Here is an 18,144-nt window from a genome sequence, read left to right on the forward strand (position 1 = left end):
CATGTCCCCAAGAGCCACATCCATACATCTTTAAATACCTCTGGGGTGATGACTTAACCACTTCCCTGGGAAGCCTGTTCTAAAGCTTGACAACCATTCTGGTGAAGAAAGTTTTCCTCATATCCAGTCTAAACCTCCCCTGGCACAACTTGAGGCCATTTCCTCTTACGTTGTCACTTACTTTGGAGAAGAGACCAACCCCACATTGCTATGACTTCCTAACATGTAGTTGTAATGAGCAACAGGGTCTCATCTCAGCCTCCTTTTTGTGCTACATTATTTAAAAGATATCTTCTTTCATTAAAATTTTGGGACAATACATGTGCGTGATGTCGAGCATGCTGTTGATTGCATTGTCCATTGTTACTCCAAATTTCATGGCCTTGTTATCAGTAGTATTGCAAATGTTATTAGTAATTAGAAATTATTTACTTCTATGTCAATGGTATGATCTACCCTTTTGTAACTCAGTGCCTTGAAACAGAAGGCTTGTACTTTTTTCCACAGTAGTGTGATCACTGTATGCTCCTGGCTGTTTAATGAAAATACTCCCAGCAGTTTTCCAGGCAAGGGTGAAGGGAATGGACAGACATACGTTTTAATCCCTTTGGAATAACTTTATTCTGAATACTCGCCATCTTCATAGGGGAGGGAGGTGTGGGCTTTGTAAGCCACTTCGGATTTGGGTATAATTAGTTTAAAATTTATTTAAGTCTAAGCTAATGCCTTAAGATGCTAGATTAATACACATAATTGCATTTTAGAAAATGTGGGGATGCCAGTATGGGTGCAGTTACTTTTACAACGGGGGGATATGTTGCTGGTCAGAGGCCGCAATGATGTAAAGAATTAAGACAAATCTCTTGTCCTAATTTAAATTCTCTGCACACAAACCTTACACAAGAGAAAGACATTTAAATATAGCTGGTTACAGCTAATGTTATCTGCCAGATAAGGAGATCATAGTGACTAGTTGGCTCAAAAAGAAACTGAGTCAAGTCTGCAACAGTAAATCATGGGATTTCTGCAGCAGATGGGTAAAATAAATCAGCATTGTAGCTGTAACCTTTGGTAAGTGCTGTGCATGATTCTATTATATAAAATTAGTAAAAGTAGTTTCTTAAGAAGGTGGAGGTTTGTATTTTGTTTGTCCCTGTGGTTTTGGGTCTCCTTCAAGAATGTGCCTTTATTGATTTTCTTCATCCCCTGTCAGAGAAGAGACTGCAGCTAGTATATACTATTTCTTGAATCCTAAAATGGAAGCACTAGCATTCAGATATGAGGCCTGAGAGGAGAGTTGGAGTGCATTGTATTTGACAAAGCAGTCTGTGAGCAAAGAAGTAATTTCTATTGCAATGGCTGTTTTCCTTCCCTTCAGAATGCTGATCAGAGGTGAAAAAAAAGAGTATGATACCTCATTCTGGGAATGGAATTTATTACTATTTGGAGCTCACAGGCATGCATGGTTGCTGATGTTTTTTGCAAAACACAGAATGCTGTCAGTGACAAAACTGAATTTAAGGATACTAAAGCCACAGCAAGCATAGATCTTGCAAGTGACCTTGAAAGAAGCCCTGTAACATAATCCCTGCTGCCCAGCTTACATTGGAGGTATTTTTAGAAAACGTGAGTGTCTGGCATTCTATAGGTCACTCGTAGCTTTAGAAAAAGAAAAGCATTAGTAATCCACAGTGATTTTAAGGATTATGAAAATTGGTTAGCTGCTAATGACACTGCAGCTCACATCAGTGTCAGTAAGGTAACATCCTGTTACCTTCAGTATAGTCTCACATTGTCCTGACTAAAGCTGGTTCAGCATAATGGTTTTTATCCTCCTTTCTGGCAGAGAAGCAAGTGGCAGGCTATGAAGGTGTGTGAAATGGGTTCTTATGAGCCATGTGTGGTAGCTGCTCAGGTGTCACTGGGTATCTGGTACCAGGTTAAGATGGGTAGTGACATCACTTTGTTACACACAGAGGAGCTAGTGAACTGGAGAGCTCAGCCATGAGATCAGTTTCCAAATCACAGAATACTCTGAGTTGGAAGGCACTCACAAGGACCCAGCGAGTCCAATTCCTGAGTGAATGGCCCCTAGGAGGATTGGACCCACAGCCCTGGTGTTACTAGCACCATGCTCTGGCCAGCTGAGGTAATCTCAAGGTCACAACAGAACCCACTTGGCTTCTCTCTTAAACCAGAAGTGCCTTTTAAAATACAGAACAGTGGAGTTAGTTAAAATGAAAAGCAAGAGTTAGCCACTTGTTTCTGTATGCTGAAATGGTAGCAGCTGAAATGACAATTATCTTCTCATGTTTCAGGTGTGACTGAAGCCACATACTGCCTTTTGGAGTAAAATTGCACCAAGTGTGCCAGTGTTTGGATCTGAAGGAAAAGAGGCATAATGTTTTTAGCTTGTTTTATGCTTACTTGTGAACCTAATGTATTTAACTGAAAACTTCACTTGGTATTAAAAAAAAAAAAGCTTTGTTTCTAAGCCTTATATCTAGGATGAGATGTGCACCTCACTTTAAGCTATATTTAATTTTTCAAATGGTATCTCTGAGGCCATAAAGGTCATCTGGCTCTGTCTCTTGAAGATCACCAGACTGGGGAATATGCCAGTGGAATGTTGCACACTTCATTTTACTTTCTGGTATACTTAAATCAATGATGAACAGGAGCTGTGATCAGAGAAGTAAAGCCTTAAATATTAAAAGTAGAACAGTAAATGGATCAGCACAGAAGTGGATTCAGTTGTGCTCTGTAAAGCTGTTGCTAGAGGATGATAAGAGAAAAGCAGCAGAGCTGTCATATTCTTTCAGAACTGTACACTGGCCATTTCTTATACTGACCTCAATTTCCCATGCCTAATTACATACTGAGAGGACAATTCTTTGATTCGTAAATCTACATGTCCTTGAATCTTTTTGCTTGGAAGAGGCCTTTGGATGAGGGAAATCTGCAAATGCAAATACATTTTAATAAATTCTGGTTCTTCTAGCCTACAAGGTTAAGCATAAAGAAATATATATTATCTCTCTTCACTGCAAAAGGCAGCATGTATGTGGATATAGGGTATAGAACTAAGACATACTCTAGTTGAACTGAGACCTAATTAATATTCATGTGTGTGTGTGTGTGTGTGTATGTAGTTTATGTCCCTACAATGAGAGAACAGTCCATTTTAAAAACTAGGATGTAAGATTTCATTCATCCCAGAGGTATTAAGCAATGGGAGATCAGAGTCTTTGGAACATGCAGTTTTGGTGAACACCTTTAACATCCTTTTTGCAGGTAGCTAGTGGTACATCTGAGTTGCTAATAAAAAAGACCCACATCAGAAGCTAATTCCTTCCCTCTGGACAAGAGATAATGAATAGCAAATGCAAGAATTCTCCTTTTAGGGCCTGATTTGTAACCCAGAAGATAATAAACATTAGCTTGCTGCTGATGTGACAGTTGTGACAGCTGGAGGGGTTTGGAATGAAAGGCTGAAGCCTTAAATAAGCCTGTCAACTGAGCTTGTTATGAGGATCCTGGTTAAGACTTTGTTTTTTGTGGCCCCAAAAAGCTCCTACAACATCCACACTGAAAACTTGACAGTGTTAGAACTGTGCTTTGCATGCTGGTGGCTGGCTCACCACCAGCCAGTAGTGGTTCAGGTAAATACTTCAAGAAAGCACTGAGCTTCATCCAACTATTTATCATGACTCATAAGATTCCTCTCCCCCAGATGCATATGTTTAGTTTGTTTATGCACCTGGTTTTGTTCCTGGCTGTGGTGTGTGTCACTCTCTGGTGGCTGGTCCTTTACAATAGCAATAACTTTGTTAGTGGGTGCAGGATAAAAAAGAATCTTAAAAGGCAGAATCTTAAAAGGCAGAATCTGTACATTGAAAATTATGGGAAATGTTACCAATGTCATCTCAGCAGATCTCCCCTGGGAGATTTAGGATTCCTACAAGTGTAGGATCCTTCAAGGCAGGTTATTTTCCCATGCCATGCAGGCCACTGGTCTTTTAGAGGATTTCTACTTTGTGTTTATAGTCCTGTTAACTTCAGTGATACTCTCCAAGGAATTAAGGTAAATTCAGATTTATTTTGCAGGACTGGAGAGTCACACTAGGTATTTTACATGAGGTAGAGACCTCCAAACATCCCTCTTTTCAAGCACTGTATGACCTATCAACCTGCAAAGTGGTGGAGAAGACTTGTGGGCAGATCCTTTCCTTTATGTGAGTTGTGTTTGTGGAGTTCTGCAGAGGATTGCTGGTGTTACACGGCTGTGTCCCATCTTCAGTTCTGCAGCTTGGTCACTGCTAGGCCACTTCTTAAACATTGATTTCTGGCCTTTTTCCTGACTCACAAATGTGTTATGAAGCTCTGGCTTCAGGGCATGAAATGAAATATGTCATGAAAAACATGACCCTATCGTTGTGTAGGTCCCATGATTTCAAAAATAGGGGGCTGGAATTCAACAGAGCTTCTTGGAAGAAGCAGCACAGGTCTGTGCAGTGCTCCTTCCTGGAACAGCAAGTTTAGAAGAAAATATTATATGAGTGAGAATATGAGTTATTTTGAAAACAGTTGAACAAAATGTTTCAGAGTAAATTAGCTTATGAGATGGAAGGGGAGGGATCAATGTTGTAACACACAGGTGTACATGCACATCTAAACATATACATGTTGCATAATTCAGTATACCTGATTCTAATAACTAAGGGGAAAAGATCCTAATTTTTCATTTACTAGTAAACAAGTGTACAGTCTGTTTCAGCAGCAACAAGCATAAGCACAACCACAGCCTTTTTGAGGAATTATATAAACATTATATATAAATGTATATTTTAAAAATTATATCCTGTGTTTATTTACAAAAGCAGTCCCAGGGTTACCGCTCTGCAGTTTCTCTTTTACTTATCTGTTGCTTTGCCTATAATCAAACAAAATTGCAAAAGAATTGGCAAGATGTCAGCTCAGCCTGCAGGTGCTATTGAAATGCTTTCAATAGTCAGAATCAAACAAGAACTTCGCTCTTGATTTATTGTGTTTTATGTTCTGAAAATACAAATATTTCTATGGCTGAGATTATAGAGTGAAAAGATTAAAGCGCAGCACTTGAGCAAGAAGAGCTGAACCAATTACCCCAGAAACAATTCTAAATAGCATTAGTGACCCAGTGTTAGTATTCCAAAAGGTGGCTGAGTAAAGATGGCACCTTCATATTCATTTTGAGCACTCTATTTTGATAGCTTAGCATTTGTACTCAAGGTGAAATGCTAGGGCCCATGTAAATGGAGAACAGCACTTTGACAGCATTATAGTTCTAATAGGTAATACAAGCTACAAGGAATGAATATGAGCCCTGTATGTTTTTTCAGCCATATTTGCTGGCATTAATAACCATGGAGCTGAAGCCTTTTTGCCTTTCATCAGCTGTGCAGCAGAAGCTCTTCAAGTGTAAAAGGAGAGGTGAATTTGTTTTTATTGAGCACATTTAACAGAAATGCTCCCTAAAGTGAAATCTTCAGTCCTCGTGTGCTGGAGTCACGGAGGGGCAGCAGTGTCTAACAGCCTGTGTCATCTGCTGGCCTCTTGCCCCCCAGTGCTGCCACTCTCAAGGACAACCTGTCACAACACTTCACACCCCAGCTCCTGCCTGTGCCTTGCAAAGCCACAGATTAACTTTGATGTGGCCACTGGTAACATTTCTTGGTGCACTGGGCTGCTTAGAGGTGGGAACTTACTCAGGTGTGGGGAAGTGTCTAAAAGCGGTGGCTGGAAGAGCATCCAGGGAGAGAACTCTAGCTGAATTTGTATCTTCACTCCCTAAAACTGCCAGGGGATGCTGAGCATCAGGTGGGCCTTTTCTGTAGGTTCACTGAGGGATGGTTTAGCTGATGAACAGAATTTGGGGAAGATATTAATGAAAATCAGTGGTGTGAGGTTACAGCAACTGAGCTGTTTTAGCCTTGATATTTTGGGAGGAAAATGCTAGAGCCTTTTTGGAAATGCACCTTGGAAATGTTGATGCCTTGGAGCATCAACAAATCCTAGAAGGTGTTATGCAGTATAAGAAATCATTTTTAAGTGTTCTCAAGATCCTTTTTTATTAGAGGTGAGTCTCCTGGTGTTGTTCTGTCACAGTCAGCTCTCTGGATGATGCAGAGGACAGCCTTTGCTCTTAGCCAGAGGCCAGCATGGAAGACCAGAGTTCCTTGGAGAGGGTCTTTGGGGTTTATCCCCAGATGTTATTGACGTGGGAGATTGGAGGGCCACTGCCAGGGCCCCTTCTCAGGACACTGCCTTGCACAATCTCTGGGGGCCAGGCACCTCAGAGAGTCCCAGCCCATGAGGCATCTCTGGTGAGCAGAGGCATCCAGCCACCAGGAGCGGCCGTGAGAGCTTCTTGTGCCGCTGAGCAGCTGCTGGAAGAGAGGGCAAAAAGAGCATTTTGTTCTGGACCACTGGATGTGTTTGGAGTTTGGAATGTGTGGGGTTACCCCACCACAGGTGACTGCACCTGCTGGTGATGCTTAACCTAAGAAAGCCACACCCTGAGCACCCAATAAGCAGTGTTTACTGCAGGGCCTGCAGCGTGGTGCTCTTAATATGGGCTCACATTTTAAGGGATTTGGATTTCTAGCTCATTTCAGTGAAAGCTTTTGTTATCTTTCATGGAAATTGATTGCTTACCAGTAAAATCCATGCGGTTTATTGTTACAATTTAATAGGGTTTGCCTGTGAAAACAGATGTGAAAAAGCCCTTAAATAGCTACATGCCCTGCCAGCATCCCAGCATTCACTGCCCGACTCAGTAGATATTTTCTCAAATGAAAGATGTGGATAAAAATGAAATTAGCAGAAACACTTTGCAAGGAATCCTAGGAAAGGTATGAGTGCTCTCAAAATATTTCATAGGTGTAGACCTTCCTGAAGAGCAGTGGGTGTGGCATGGTACTCAAGAACTCTCACTTCAACTCCTTCCCACCACTATGGTTTTCTTGACACTACTCTGAAAATGTGAGCAGTGTTGCCTTCTCTGGCCTGAGGAAGAGACCTTCAGGCCACAAGGATTTCCTCACTTTTCCATGGGTCTAGGAGTCCAAAGGCTGTTTTGGGTGTGTGTAAACCCACAATTCTATAGGAAGATTCATGTCCATACATTAATGTGATTTTTAAATAACTGAGGGATGATCACTGTTAAATTAGATCTTGTCTTTGTTAGACTTACTGCTGCTGCTGCTGGGCTGCTGCTGCCACCTCTCCCTCCTTTTCTTCTCTGCCCTGGGTTCATTTAAATTCCCCCTAAGTGTCATTCTCAGATGAGCCTTCTCAGCTGGCACAAGGCTTTCAGAAGAACCCAGCTAATGGGAAATAGCAACACAGGGATTTTATGGCATTTAAACTGCACGGGCGTGACTTTTGCTTTCATAACTTCATAAATCTCTTAAATAGCCCACTGGAATCTTCAAAAGCTGGAATTCTTCAGCAGCAAAGTAGGGCATGATGGTGGTATATGATGCAAAACTTTCTTAGTCTTGCATTTTAGGCTAAGCTTTCCTTCACAGCAAATACTCATTTACCTAAGGAAGTCATTTGGTGGAAAAACCAGGCCAAGGGCACGGTTGGCTTCTTGTTGCTTTGAGGGAAGCATACTTTTTAAATGTGTTCTGAGGGAGGGCACTTTTAATGTTGCATATCTGTGCTGTAGGGAATGCATGAGCACTCTTGCCCTTCTTTGTCTTCAGAAGCTGGGTGGGCTCAGCCACTCTGCAGCCAGGAGCAGCAGATGATCTGTGTCCTGGATGTGTCCAGCCTCACCATCACCTGACATCTGAAGACTGCCACTGGGATTGCCACAGGCTCCACTCTGGCCCCTGCTGTCCCAGCTGCCTCTGGCATCTCTGAAGAATTTTGTTTGGTTTTGCAAAGCCAAGAGATGACACATTCTCACTTTGCTTGACTGACATAGTTTTTGTCACATGGTTTTGCTTCTGTGGATTTTCCCATCCATTCTTTTCCCTCTCTACCTGATAGCCAAGAGCTGACCTTATGGATTAACTTGGTATTGAGGAAAACATTTCTCTCCAACTGAGAGGTAGGCTGAGGCACACAGGAAATGAGCAAGTCTGACTAGAACAAGCCCTGCACTTGGTCCAACACATGCCAGCACAGGAACAGGTGCATCTTTGATGCTCATGGAAATACCAGATGGTGAGCTTGGCTTAAACTTATTTTCTTCTCTCAGTGTTTTCTTCAGCTATATCCCTCTGTGGTGGATTTCTTTCTCTCATTCAACCTTGCATTCTCTTTATTTTGGTCAGATCTGAGCTGACTGGTGTGCAACACTCAGCTCTTCACTATGGCCTCATTTTGTTGCTTTTCTAATTTAACTTATTCTTGCCCTGAGGAAATGCCATTCAATGCCCTAAGAGAAGAGTGACCCATATAAAATATGTTCTGTGCCCTGGGATGATGGGCTTAGGAGAAAAAGAGCCAGAGTGATAGTCTATCATATTTGTAGAATCTTCCTATCATATTTATAGCTTTTACACCTTTTTATTTTTTTTAATTTGACACATCCTGAACCTGGGATTTTTTTCTAGTGACTAAAAATAGCTACAGTTGTGAATGTGATCTGCAAGTGGGAACGGAAGAGCATACCTGGAGATAAGAAGGAAGAGAGGTCTCCAGCCAAGCCCTAGGTTTGGAGTGTGGGAGGTGGGCTGGTTGTCTGCAGTGGTTAAATCCCACAGCTGGCTCCTGTACAAACTGTGTTTTGTAGGAGGCCGCCCTGGGAGACCTGCAGACAGGGAATTACTGTAATCCAGCCTGAATGTCATGAAAGCATGGATTAATATTTCATCTTCTGCCTCTGACTGTTGTCAGGCTCACTTTGTTCCTGAGCAGGGGCTGTGATGCTCAAAAGACAGTGCTGAATTCAAGATTAAGCCAGTGTTTTACTTGATGGGAAGAGAGCGGTTCTCTGTGGAGGATGGTGACAATGCGGCTCTTACCCAGCGCTGCATGTGGGGGTTTGGATCTTCCCAAATCCAAATGACAGAGCAAAGCTGCAGCGTGCAGCTGGGGATGGTGTGAAGGGAAGATCCCTGGCAGCTGTGAGCCATGTTAATGAAAGTGACACTGGTAATTAGCTAAAGGTGAGGAAGAGGCACTGAGCGGCTCCAGGAGATGCCATTGACTGCTGTGTGTGAGAGAACTCATCAACAATGAGTAAAAGGGCAACAAGTCCCTGCTTGGAAAAATGGAAGCTGCAAGAAACCCGTTTGGGTCATCAGAGATCCCAGGTGAGAGCCTTCCTCTGGGTCAAGGATGTGACGGGGCAGCCCTCTTCCCTGGAAACAGCACACTTAAACACACGAACTGCCGCAGCTCTCTGCACGGAAACCAGTTTCAGGATGAGTGATTTATATCTCTTTAACCACAAACTGCTTCTGATTGCTTAAGTCAAGTGAATATAAGCCTGATTAAAATCATCCCAAGAGAGTTCGTGCACATTAGTTCAGCTTAACTTTTAAGTTAAAATGGCTCAGTTGGGGTTTTTTTGTGTTGTTTTTAAGTACAGACCAGACCTCGCCGTGGTGCCTGGCTATCTCTTCTTTGGACAGCTGACATACAGCACTTTTCCCTTGGCTTTCTCTGAGCACAGTATCTTAGACAGTCATGCAGATTCTCACGAGGACTGCAAACCCTTCAGAAGCCTAAGAAGGCTCTTGCAGAAGACCTGGAAACCACAGGCAAACACTGCTCATTGTGCCCATGAGCATAAAAAAAAGGATAATGCAGTCAATCATGCAAAGAATAAACCCTACATTTTTCAAGAGCCACAGGTGAGAAACTGATCATGTAAAACACCCACAAAGCACATTTTTATGATCATGTTAGTGGAATCTCTGTTTGCTAAAGAAATTTTTGAGACTGAAACAAAGAAAAATTATTTTAATATGGCTGGTCTGTTCAGTTCTGTTCCTCACAGAACAAATATTTTATTTCACTCACATGAATACACTTAGGAGGCTGCAACTGCAGCTTTTTGAAAAAGATACCAGGAGGTCAAAGACCACATTTCCCTTGCACAGAACTTGGGTAAATGCTGCATGACTATTATTCCACTAGACTTCCCTGTGAAAGCAGCCAAGCTGATAATGCAGCATGTCTGCTCTCAGTACATGTTTGTATATTCTTTTCAAACACTACTTCACTTCGGTTTGGAACAGAACTTTTAGTGGGGCTATTACTTAAATTCTCCATTTACTTATTGATTGGTGTCCCATTAACACTCTCACACAAAAATGCAGAACACCCCCACTCTACTGGCTTCTGCAAAAAGCTGGCTTCAGTATAGTGGCAGCAAGCACAAGGAAACCTTAACTCCCTGCTGCTGCATGTGGTGTGAAAGTAAATATTTTATCACCTTTGTCAGCAGAAAGCTGTGCACAGAGGCTCAGGAAGCACCTTTGGTGGTTAACACCTCTCTGAGCTGACTTCAGTTACTATGGCACCAAGAGTACAAACCCCATTGGCACGCACACACACGGAGTAGACACGTTCCAGCAGTGCCCCTTTCCTGATCCACATTTACAGGAGCTCACTGCTCCATCAGTGCCTGGTGAGAAATCCCTGGATGCATCCAGGACGGCACCCGCCAGCCCAGATTTTGCACCTCTGCCTCTGAAGGGTTTCTGTTCATGTTCTGTCTGTTTGGGAGGAAGGGCTTGGGCAAAGAAGCAAACTGTCATTCGTGTGGGAAGCTGCTACGACTGGAAGGGGAAAATGAACCACCTGAATCCATTTTCCCAACCTCTTCTGTTTCCCTGAGAGACAACTGAAGCAGGAGCATTTGGCCCACTAATTATCCACAAACCTGTGCAGAATTTTATAGATATAAAAGCACCCAAAACCATTGTAAATTCAAATGTGCCAGGAGAAGTGGCAAATTTAAACCTGACTAGGCAAAATTAATGTGCATAACAACTCTAATTATCCAATGAAGTACAATTTTCACATATTTCCCTGCCTCTTCTCGTGCAAGTGCTCCATAGAGTTCAGTGAAAAGGCAGCTGGTCTGTTTTCCCTTTGTAGCCTCCACAATATACCCCGAATCATTTGTTCCTCTTACAGAAGAATTATTTAATACTGGCTTTTTGAGAGATGGTCATCAGTAACATATATAAGTGCTCCACATTATCATTAGGAGGTAAAAGGCTTTTTATATGTATATGTGTTAATAATATATGTTAAAAATTTATGTATGTATATATACGTGTTTTATATGTATCTCATTATTGCTTTATGTAGGAATGGTGTTTATGTGTGCCTGTGTTACCTGCAGGCAGTTTTATAGGTATGGTTAGGTGTAATACCATGTATAATTAAAATAACTTAATGATATAGGTGTTTACATAGGTGGGGAACTGGTTTGGAGCATCCAGTTTGCCCACTCTGGGATATCCTTATTTAGCATATTTAGCATTATAAAGCACATCTCAGTCTCAGCATGGATTTGGTGGTGGATATCATTTATACTTCCCAGTGGACAGCAGCTTCACAGCCAAAGAAAAAAGGGTCCAGGGTTCACAAAGTTTTTCCATAAATGCTACATTTAGCTGTACAGAGGAATTCACCAAACAGAATAAAATTCCTGTTCTCCAGAATAAGATGAGTTGGCCCTTCTCATTTTCCAGGCTTCTTTTCTAATTCTGTGACAGCCTGTGATACCTTTGGAGGTATCTATGAATACTTTTTGGGATTTTTCCTTACTTGGATGATGCCCAGCACAGCGGCTGGCATTGGAAGATGGGGAAGATGGTGCCTTCTGGGAGGCAGGCTACTGGGAACCCCCATGCTGAAACTCTTCCTTAGCAGAGATGAGAGAACAACATAATTTTAGAGAATTTTGGGAAGCAGTTGGACTTCCACCTTCCACTGGCACTGTCATTAAACCCCTGTCAGTACAATTACTGCAGAACTAGGCTGGCCCATGGGGCTGGGAGCTTCCTGGGAGCACGGTGGTGACATTTTCCCAGGGTACCGAGACAAGGAATGGCTGTGCTGGCAGAACAGCCCCTGCTCCAGTTACAACACTCCAGGACATTCTTCCCACTAATGTGCCACACTACAGCCTGGCACTGAAGGCAGGTAGAAAACCTCCCTCTGCCCTAGGAATTAATGTCCCTTTTCCCTCTGAGGAGCATCTTCCTTTGCCTCCCCGCAGGGGCTCCAGCTGCCAGGAGGTGCTGCCAAGGGTTTGCTTGCTCTTTTTTAGCAGGTAAACTGTGCTGCTTGAGTGACTAGGAGCAACCTGAAGTGCAGCCAGTATTGCCTGGCATTTCATAGTTATGGATCTCTTGGGGGGAAAAAAATCCACAGCAAAACACAGACCAAGCCACTCTATTTGTGCTGAAATCCAACAGAACTCAAATCCTCCTTGGCAGCAGCAGCTCAAGGGGACAGATGGCTGAAAGCAAGCCAGGTGTGCCTTCTCCTCCTCCTCCACTGTGGTCCCTTTGCCACAGGTGTCAGGAAGTGTTCTGTGGGAGCTTTGCCCACTGCAAGCTTCAGACAGGTAAGACAAACAGCAAGAGAGGGGTGTAGCCTTTAGGGCGAGGACAATGATGAAGAGGGGAAGATAGCTGGAGGGCAGTGAGGCAGCAGGGGAGGAAGGCAATGAGGACACAGAAACCTTTGGCCTGCACTGCCAAAACTAGCAAGTGCAAAGCTTTACACAGATGCCCCAAGTGGAGTCACACTCTCAGCAAGGACACTGGGAGACCACCTGCTTGCAGCAGAGCAACATGGACACAGGGCAGCAAAGCAACGGGGTCTCTCTCCAGCAAGATGACCAGTGAAAACCTGATGGGAAACAAAAGCAATAGTTTTCCTTAACTCCGAGGGAAAAATTCAAAAGGAGTGAAAGTTAGCCCACAATAACTCCAGGGAAACCAAACAGCTTTTAGGTGATGCTGATGAGTCTTTTGGTGAAAGAGAATGGGCTTTTAGATCCACTGGAAAGGGAAAGGCAGCATCCCCAAACCCCTTTGAAGAATGAGAGTGCCAAATAAGTTTAACATCTTGTGCCTCTTTTAATGGAAATATCACATTTATGCACATAAACACAGTAAAGTACAAAGGATTAGAAAATAGGCTTAATTTCCAGCCCCTATTTCTAACATACTGTACGTTAATCCCTGAGTGCACCTGTCAGCTGTTGGTCTCTTGCAGGTGGTACTGAAAGTGCAAATTCAAGTGCTCAGCTGTAGCACAGGTTGCTTTTCAGAACCAAATCTGAGGGCTAAATCTTCAAAACCCTGGGTTGGCAGTAAGCAAAAATTAACAGTTAACCCATTCGATCCAGTGTACCAATTTGAAATCCATCCTGATACCTTTGCCACAGCCAGCCAGAAGATTGTCTTCCTGCTTTCCGAAGAAATGAGTTCAGCTTGTATCCTGGTCACCCCAAAGCCATTACAAAATTGGTGCCTATGAATTGCACAGCACTGATGCACTTGCAGATTAAAATGCTATTCATATTCCCAGGACTGGGCAGGTGTATTGGCAGGTGCATAATCCTCCAGCTCTGACCTAGGAGGCCACCTGGCACTGCAGTCTGGCCAGCACAGGAGTACAAAGAACAGGCTGCATGGAGAAATCCTGGTTTCCCACATCTGTCCTAACCTCTGTCAGACCCCGCAGACAGGAAATGGCAGTGCTGATCTGGGCTCTAGTTTTCAATCAACTGAATTTATTTCTCCCATGACATGCACAGTTTCATTACAAATTCAGCGAGACTGTGGCCAGCCTTTGTGCTGTGAGACTAAAGGATGGAAAAGTTTTCCCTCTCTTTAACTGAGGGGAGAAAGCGGTGACAGCAGCAGCTGCTGGGGTCTGCCTGGGCTCCAGCAACACCTTCAGGAGGACACACTGCAGCACATTTCAGTTCAAATGTGTGCAAAGCCTGAGCAAAACCTTACCCTGAGCATTGCTCAATGCTGTTTGCATTGGACCTCTACTTCCATGAGCGTGGTCTTTCTTCAGCAAGCAGCAGGTTTACAGCCCTGCCTTACCAGAAACTGCCAGGGCTTGGCTTGCTGCTCAGGCTGACTGCTGGTACAACCAGAGGAACCCTTAATGTGGAGCACAAGAACCTGCAGCAACCCGTGGGAGCTGCCACTTGGAGATGCACTTCCATACTAGGGAAGGTTTTCTCCCAGTGTGGAGACAGGGGGTGAGGTACTTTGGGCACCCAGATGTGTGGTACCAAAGCTTACAGTGACATCTGGCCACGTCAGTGGCTGAGCTGCCTGGTACTGCACCTCTGACTGGGTATTCACAGCGTGTAGCTGCACTGGGCACCTGGGAAAGTTGCTTGAACCTCTGAAAGCTGCATAATATTCTTGTCCTGGATGTATTCTGGAAAGGCTGACTATAAACCTGGTGAGTTTTTTGAAAAGAAACCTAAATATTGACTTGAAAAAATATGCACTGTGCTTCACCATCTCCCTTATTTCACAGTCAAAAGCAATGACAAAATATTCCCTGAGACTAAAAAGGAGACAACGAATAATGGATAAAGGGAAATCTATTGGAGGAGGCAAATCTTAGGTGAGGGTGGCAATCAAAAATTTTCTCATCTTCTATATTTCTTCAAAGAAATTAGTCCCTGCACCTGATTTATACTTGCAGAAGACGTGAATACCTCAACTGCACAGATATTTCATATTAAGCCCTTTTTAGGTTCAAGAGAGCAAACAATAGCAATAAGAACTGCATCCATAGAGACTGTATAGACCTGTACTTAAAATCTGTTTACTGGAATAGAAATAAAGTGCTTAGTATATCCAAAACAATTGTAGACCTGGATTTTCACTGGCAACCAACACTGTGGTAAATTTTAAACTTTTAATTATTACTATAAACCTTTGCAATATGTCTACCTAAGGAAGAAGAAGGAGGAATATCTAGTGTCAAAAGCACAACTCCTTAATTTTGTCCATTACAAAATGAACAAACACAAAATACGATCCTTTCAAACACATTTTCCGAGCTGTTTCACAGTCATTCACCAGGAGCTGGAAGAACAGGAATCCACAAAGGACTGCACCGCTTAGAACAACCTGCCAACAGCAGACCAGTAAACCTAGTAAGTCTTCCAGCTCAAAATACCTTCCTGCTCCACCATCAGCCTTGCTGTGGCATAGCCCTTGCTGTATTTCTGCTCCTTGAAGGCCATGACTCAGTATTCCAGCCCCATGAGCAGTGGGCATGCACAAAGGCATTCAGTCTGTTACCTTGCTAGGATAACAAGACTAGCAGCTCAAGAACCTTCTCAGCAGCTACCTGCAAATCAGGTCCTGCTCTGGGCAGGAGACACCTGCCTGGGCTTTTGAGCTTCTGCTGCTCTATTCTTCTCCAGTTCCTCTGCCTTCCTCCGCTCCTCTTTTAGCTCCTTGTATCTCCACTTGGGAATCTGCAGATAGGGGTCCTCCTTGGCGCTGCTCCTCCTCCTGGCCTTTTCTGGCTGGAAGGTGGGCGGGGGAGCCTTGCTGACACGGACTTTGGGGATGACAAATCCCGGCCGGACACTGCTCCGCCGAAGCAGGTGGAGCGGCAGCAGGCTTGCTTTCCTCGTGGCCACTGTGGTCACCTGGGACATGGCCACGCTGATGGGCTGCAGGCTGGCTCGACGCTCCTTCTTCTTGGGGACCACGGTGACTTTGGAGTTCTGAAAGAACTTCTCGTAGCTGCTCGCGTGATCTTTGTCTTGAGATCGGATCTCCTCTGCTCTCTGCTTCCTAAGGATCTCCTGCACTGCCAGTCTGCGTTTCCCCACACAAGGCGGGCTGCCTGGGCACACAGTCCGGCACCCCAGAGCGACGAAGGGACTTCCCAAACTTGTTGTCACCTTCACCATGTGGTCGAGGACCCCGTCCTCTTCCGGACCGTAGAAAGACCGGAAGGAGACAGCTGCCCTTACACACTCAGAAATTTTCTGCAAGCAGCTTTTTGGCTCTGCAGCCTTGGCAAGAAGTTCCTTCATTTTTGGCCATTCTGGTTTATATTGATCAGAAAACTGCTCTGGGCATGGCCTGTCCATCAGCTTCTGCATGACGAAGGCAGACTCTGATCTTCCTGTGAAACAAGCCCATTCCCATGAAGTCAGTCCACGGCTTGGGTCAGTTGCATGAACATTTGCCCCTCAAAAGAAAAACAATTAGCATTAATTATTTGAAACACCCACATTCCTGTTATCAGAGGTGAGTCAGGCAGATCCCAACAAGAAAATGTCACATAAAATACACAATAATATTTCTGTCAAAATGAACATGCAATAAGGATAGATCTGGTTGGTTCCTGACTTTATGAACTCCTTATTTATTTAAAACAAGGTAAAAGACATTAAGACTGCAGATATGAAATTCTCTTAAAATTACAAATAATGAAATAATGAATTTCACCTTGCATTTAATCTTGATTGCCATTTTAATATCCATTCACTTGAGCTCACAAGAAAAGAGTTACAGACACGGAAAGAAACAATACTCTACAAAGAAATCCATCCCCATATAGAATAGTGGACTTTTTACTGGTCACTTCCACTTGGAAGAAAGGTCTTAGACTACTGATCACAAGTTCCATGAACGTATCCACTCACTGCTCACTAGGGGTAAAAACAGCAAATAAAATATAATTAATTTCTTTAAAAGTATCTCCATTTAAAATGGGGGAAAAAAGAAAGTAAAAAATGTGCAATTCATGCTCTCTTATGTCTGAAATGACCCCATAGAATTAGGAAATGTTGAGAAGATGGTAACAAGGGTGATCAAATATAAGGAAAGTTTTCATAAATGCCAAAGAGTGGATAATGGGTGAGATGGACCTTCAGTCTGAACCCAGAACAGCGTTCTCATCTACCTGAGATTACCATCCCTAAGGAAATGAAGTAATTGTTAGCCAAAACATTCTGTTATTGCTAAGTGAACCAGCCATAAGAGGCAGCTGGGGTACAGGTTACACAGCAGAGGCTTAGACATTTGAAGTGTTTTCTCCTGGAAGGAAATTATTTCAAGTGGCCTATCTTCCTCCCATTCCCAGTCTATTGTCTTTATCTCTCCAATTCTGACATCTGTTCCCCTCACCATTCTTTTTTTTCTCACATATTTCTGCATCCTTTTACATCTTTGCATTTCTTTTGATCTCCCCATCTTCCTATAAGACCCCACACATTGGCTTTTGCCCTTGTTCTTCACTCTTTTGTTTTCAAGTGGAGTTACACTCTTCTCCCCGGGGGCACTTGGGTGCTCGAGAAGAGGATACAGTAGTATCAGGAGAAGCAGGCATCCTAGTCTGCCCCATGGTATCCTTTATAACTTCCTTAGTACTTTTACCCACATTCTTTGGCAACCAGAAAATTGCAGGGAAGTCCTCCCATGACATTGAGGTGGGGCTGTGGGCCTTTGTCAATGAGGGTGGCATGGGCCCAGTCCTGCTGACAGAAAAGAGCTCTGTAAAGGACACAGGAAGCTCAATTCAAAGTGCCCTGTGGAAGAATTGCTGCAGAACAATGAACAGCAGCGAGTGGTTCTGGAAGCTGAAGTTAGCAGGACACTGTTGCAAATAGCCAGCAGATTACAGCTGGTGAATGATAAAGGATACAAAAGACCTGTCAAAAAATTGGCTTGATGGCACCAATTAAAAAGAATCTCAGAGACATGTCAAGGACTTGACAATTGGCACCATATCCTGTGCTTTGCATCCAAGTGATCCTGGGCGCACCACCTGGGCACACACACCTTGATGCTCCACAGTACATGGGCATGAAGATGAAAGAATGAAATCAATGGGAGAATGAGGGGATACTCTCTGGTGTCAGGCAGACCGGTTCTTAAACTGAAAATCCTTTGGTTTATATTCTGCCTTTGAGCTTTGACTGATCTCAGAGGGAGCTTTGCACGCTCCAGTCTGCAGACTGTTCAGAAGATCTGTTCCCTGGGACAGGCACGGGCACTTTGCCCAGCTGCCTTCAACATACTGAGCTCTGCAACATTTAGTCATGGTTTACTCATATCTCTGTCCCTGAAGATAGTTTCTGGGCTTCTTGAAAGAGTTTAAAGCTGGGATACA

At 43.5% G+C, this 18,144-nt stretch overlaps 1 protein-coding gene across 1 annotated transcript in view; it reads right to left on the reverse strand.

Annotated features, from left to right (window-relative positions):
- Positions 1–13,214: 13,214 nt before the first annotated feature.
- The window catches only part of ANKRD33B (ankyrin repeat domain 33B), a 44,290-nt gene continuing 39,360 nt past the window's right edge, over positions 13,215–18,144 (reverse strand). The window contains exon 4 of the mRNA XM_030239765.2: positions 13,215–16,218. Coding sequence (XP_030095625.1) covers positions 15,368–16,218 — 851 coding nt within the window. The 3' untranslated portion in view covers positions 13,215–15,367. The remainder of the gene's footprint in view (positions 16,219–18,144) is intronic.

Source organism: Serinus canaria, chromosome 2 (genome assembly GCF_022539315.1).
Source record: "Serinus canaria isolate serCan28SL12 chromosome 2, serCan2020, whole genome shotgun sequence".
Classification (NCBI taxonomy): Eukaryota; Metazoa; Chordata; class Aves; order Passeriformes; family Fringillidae; genus Serinus; species Serinus canaria.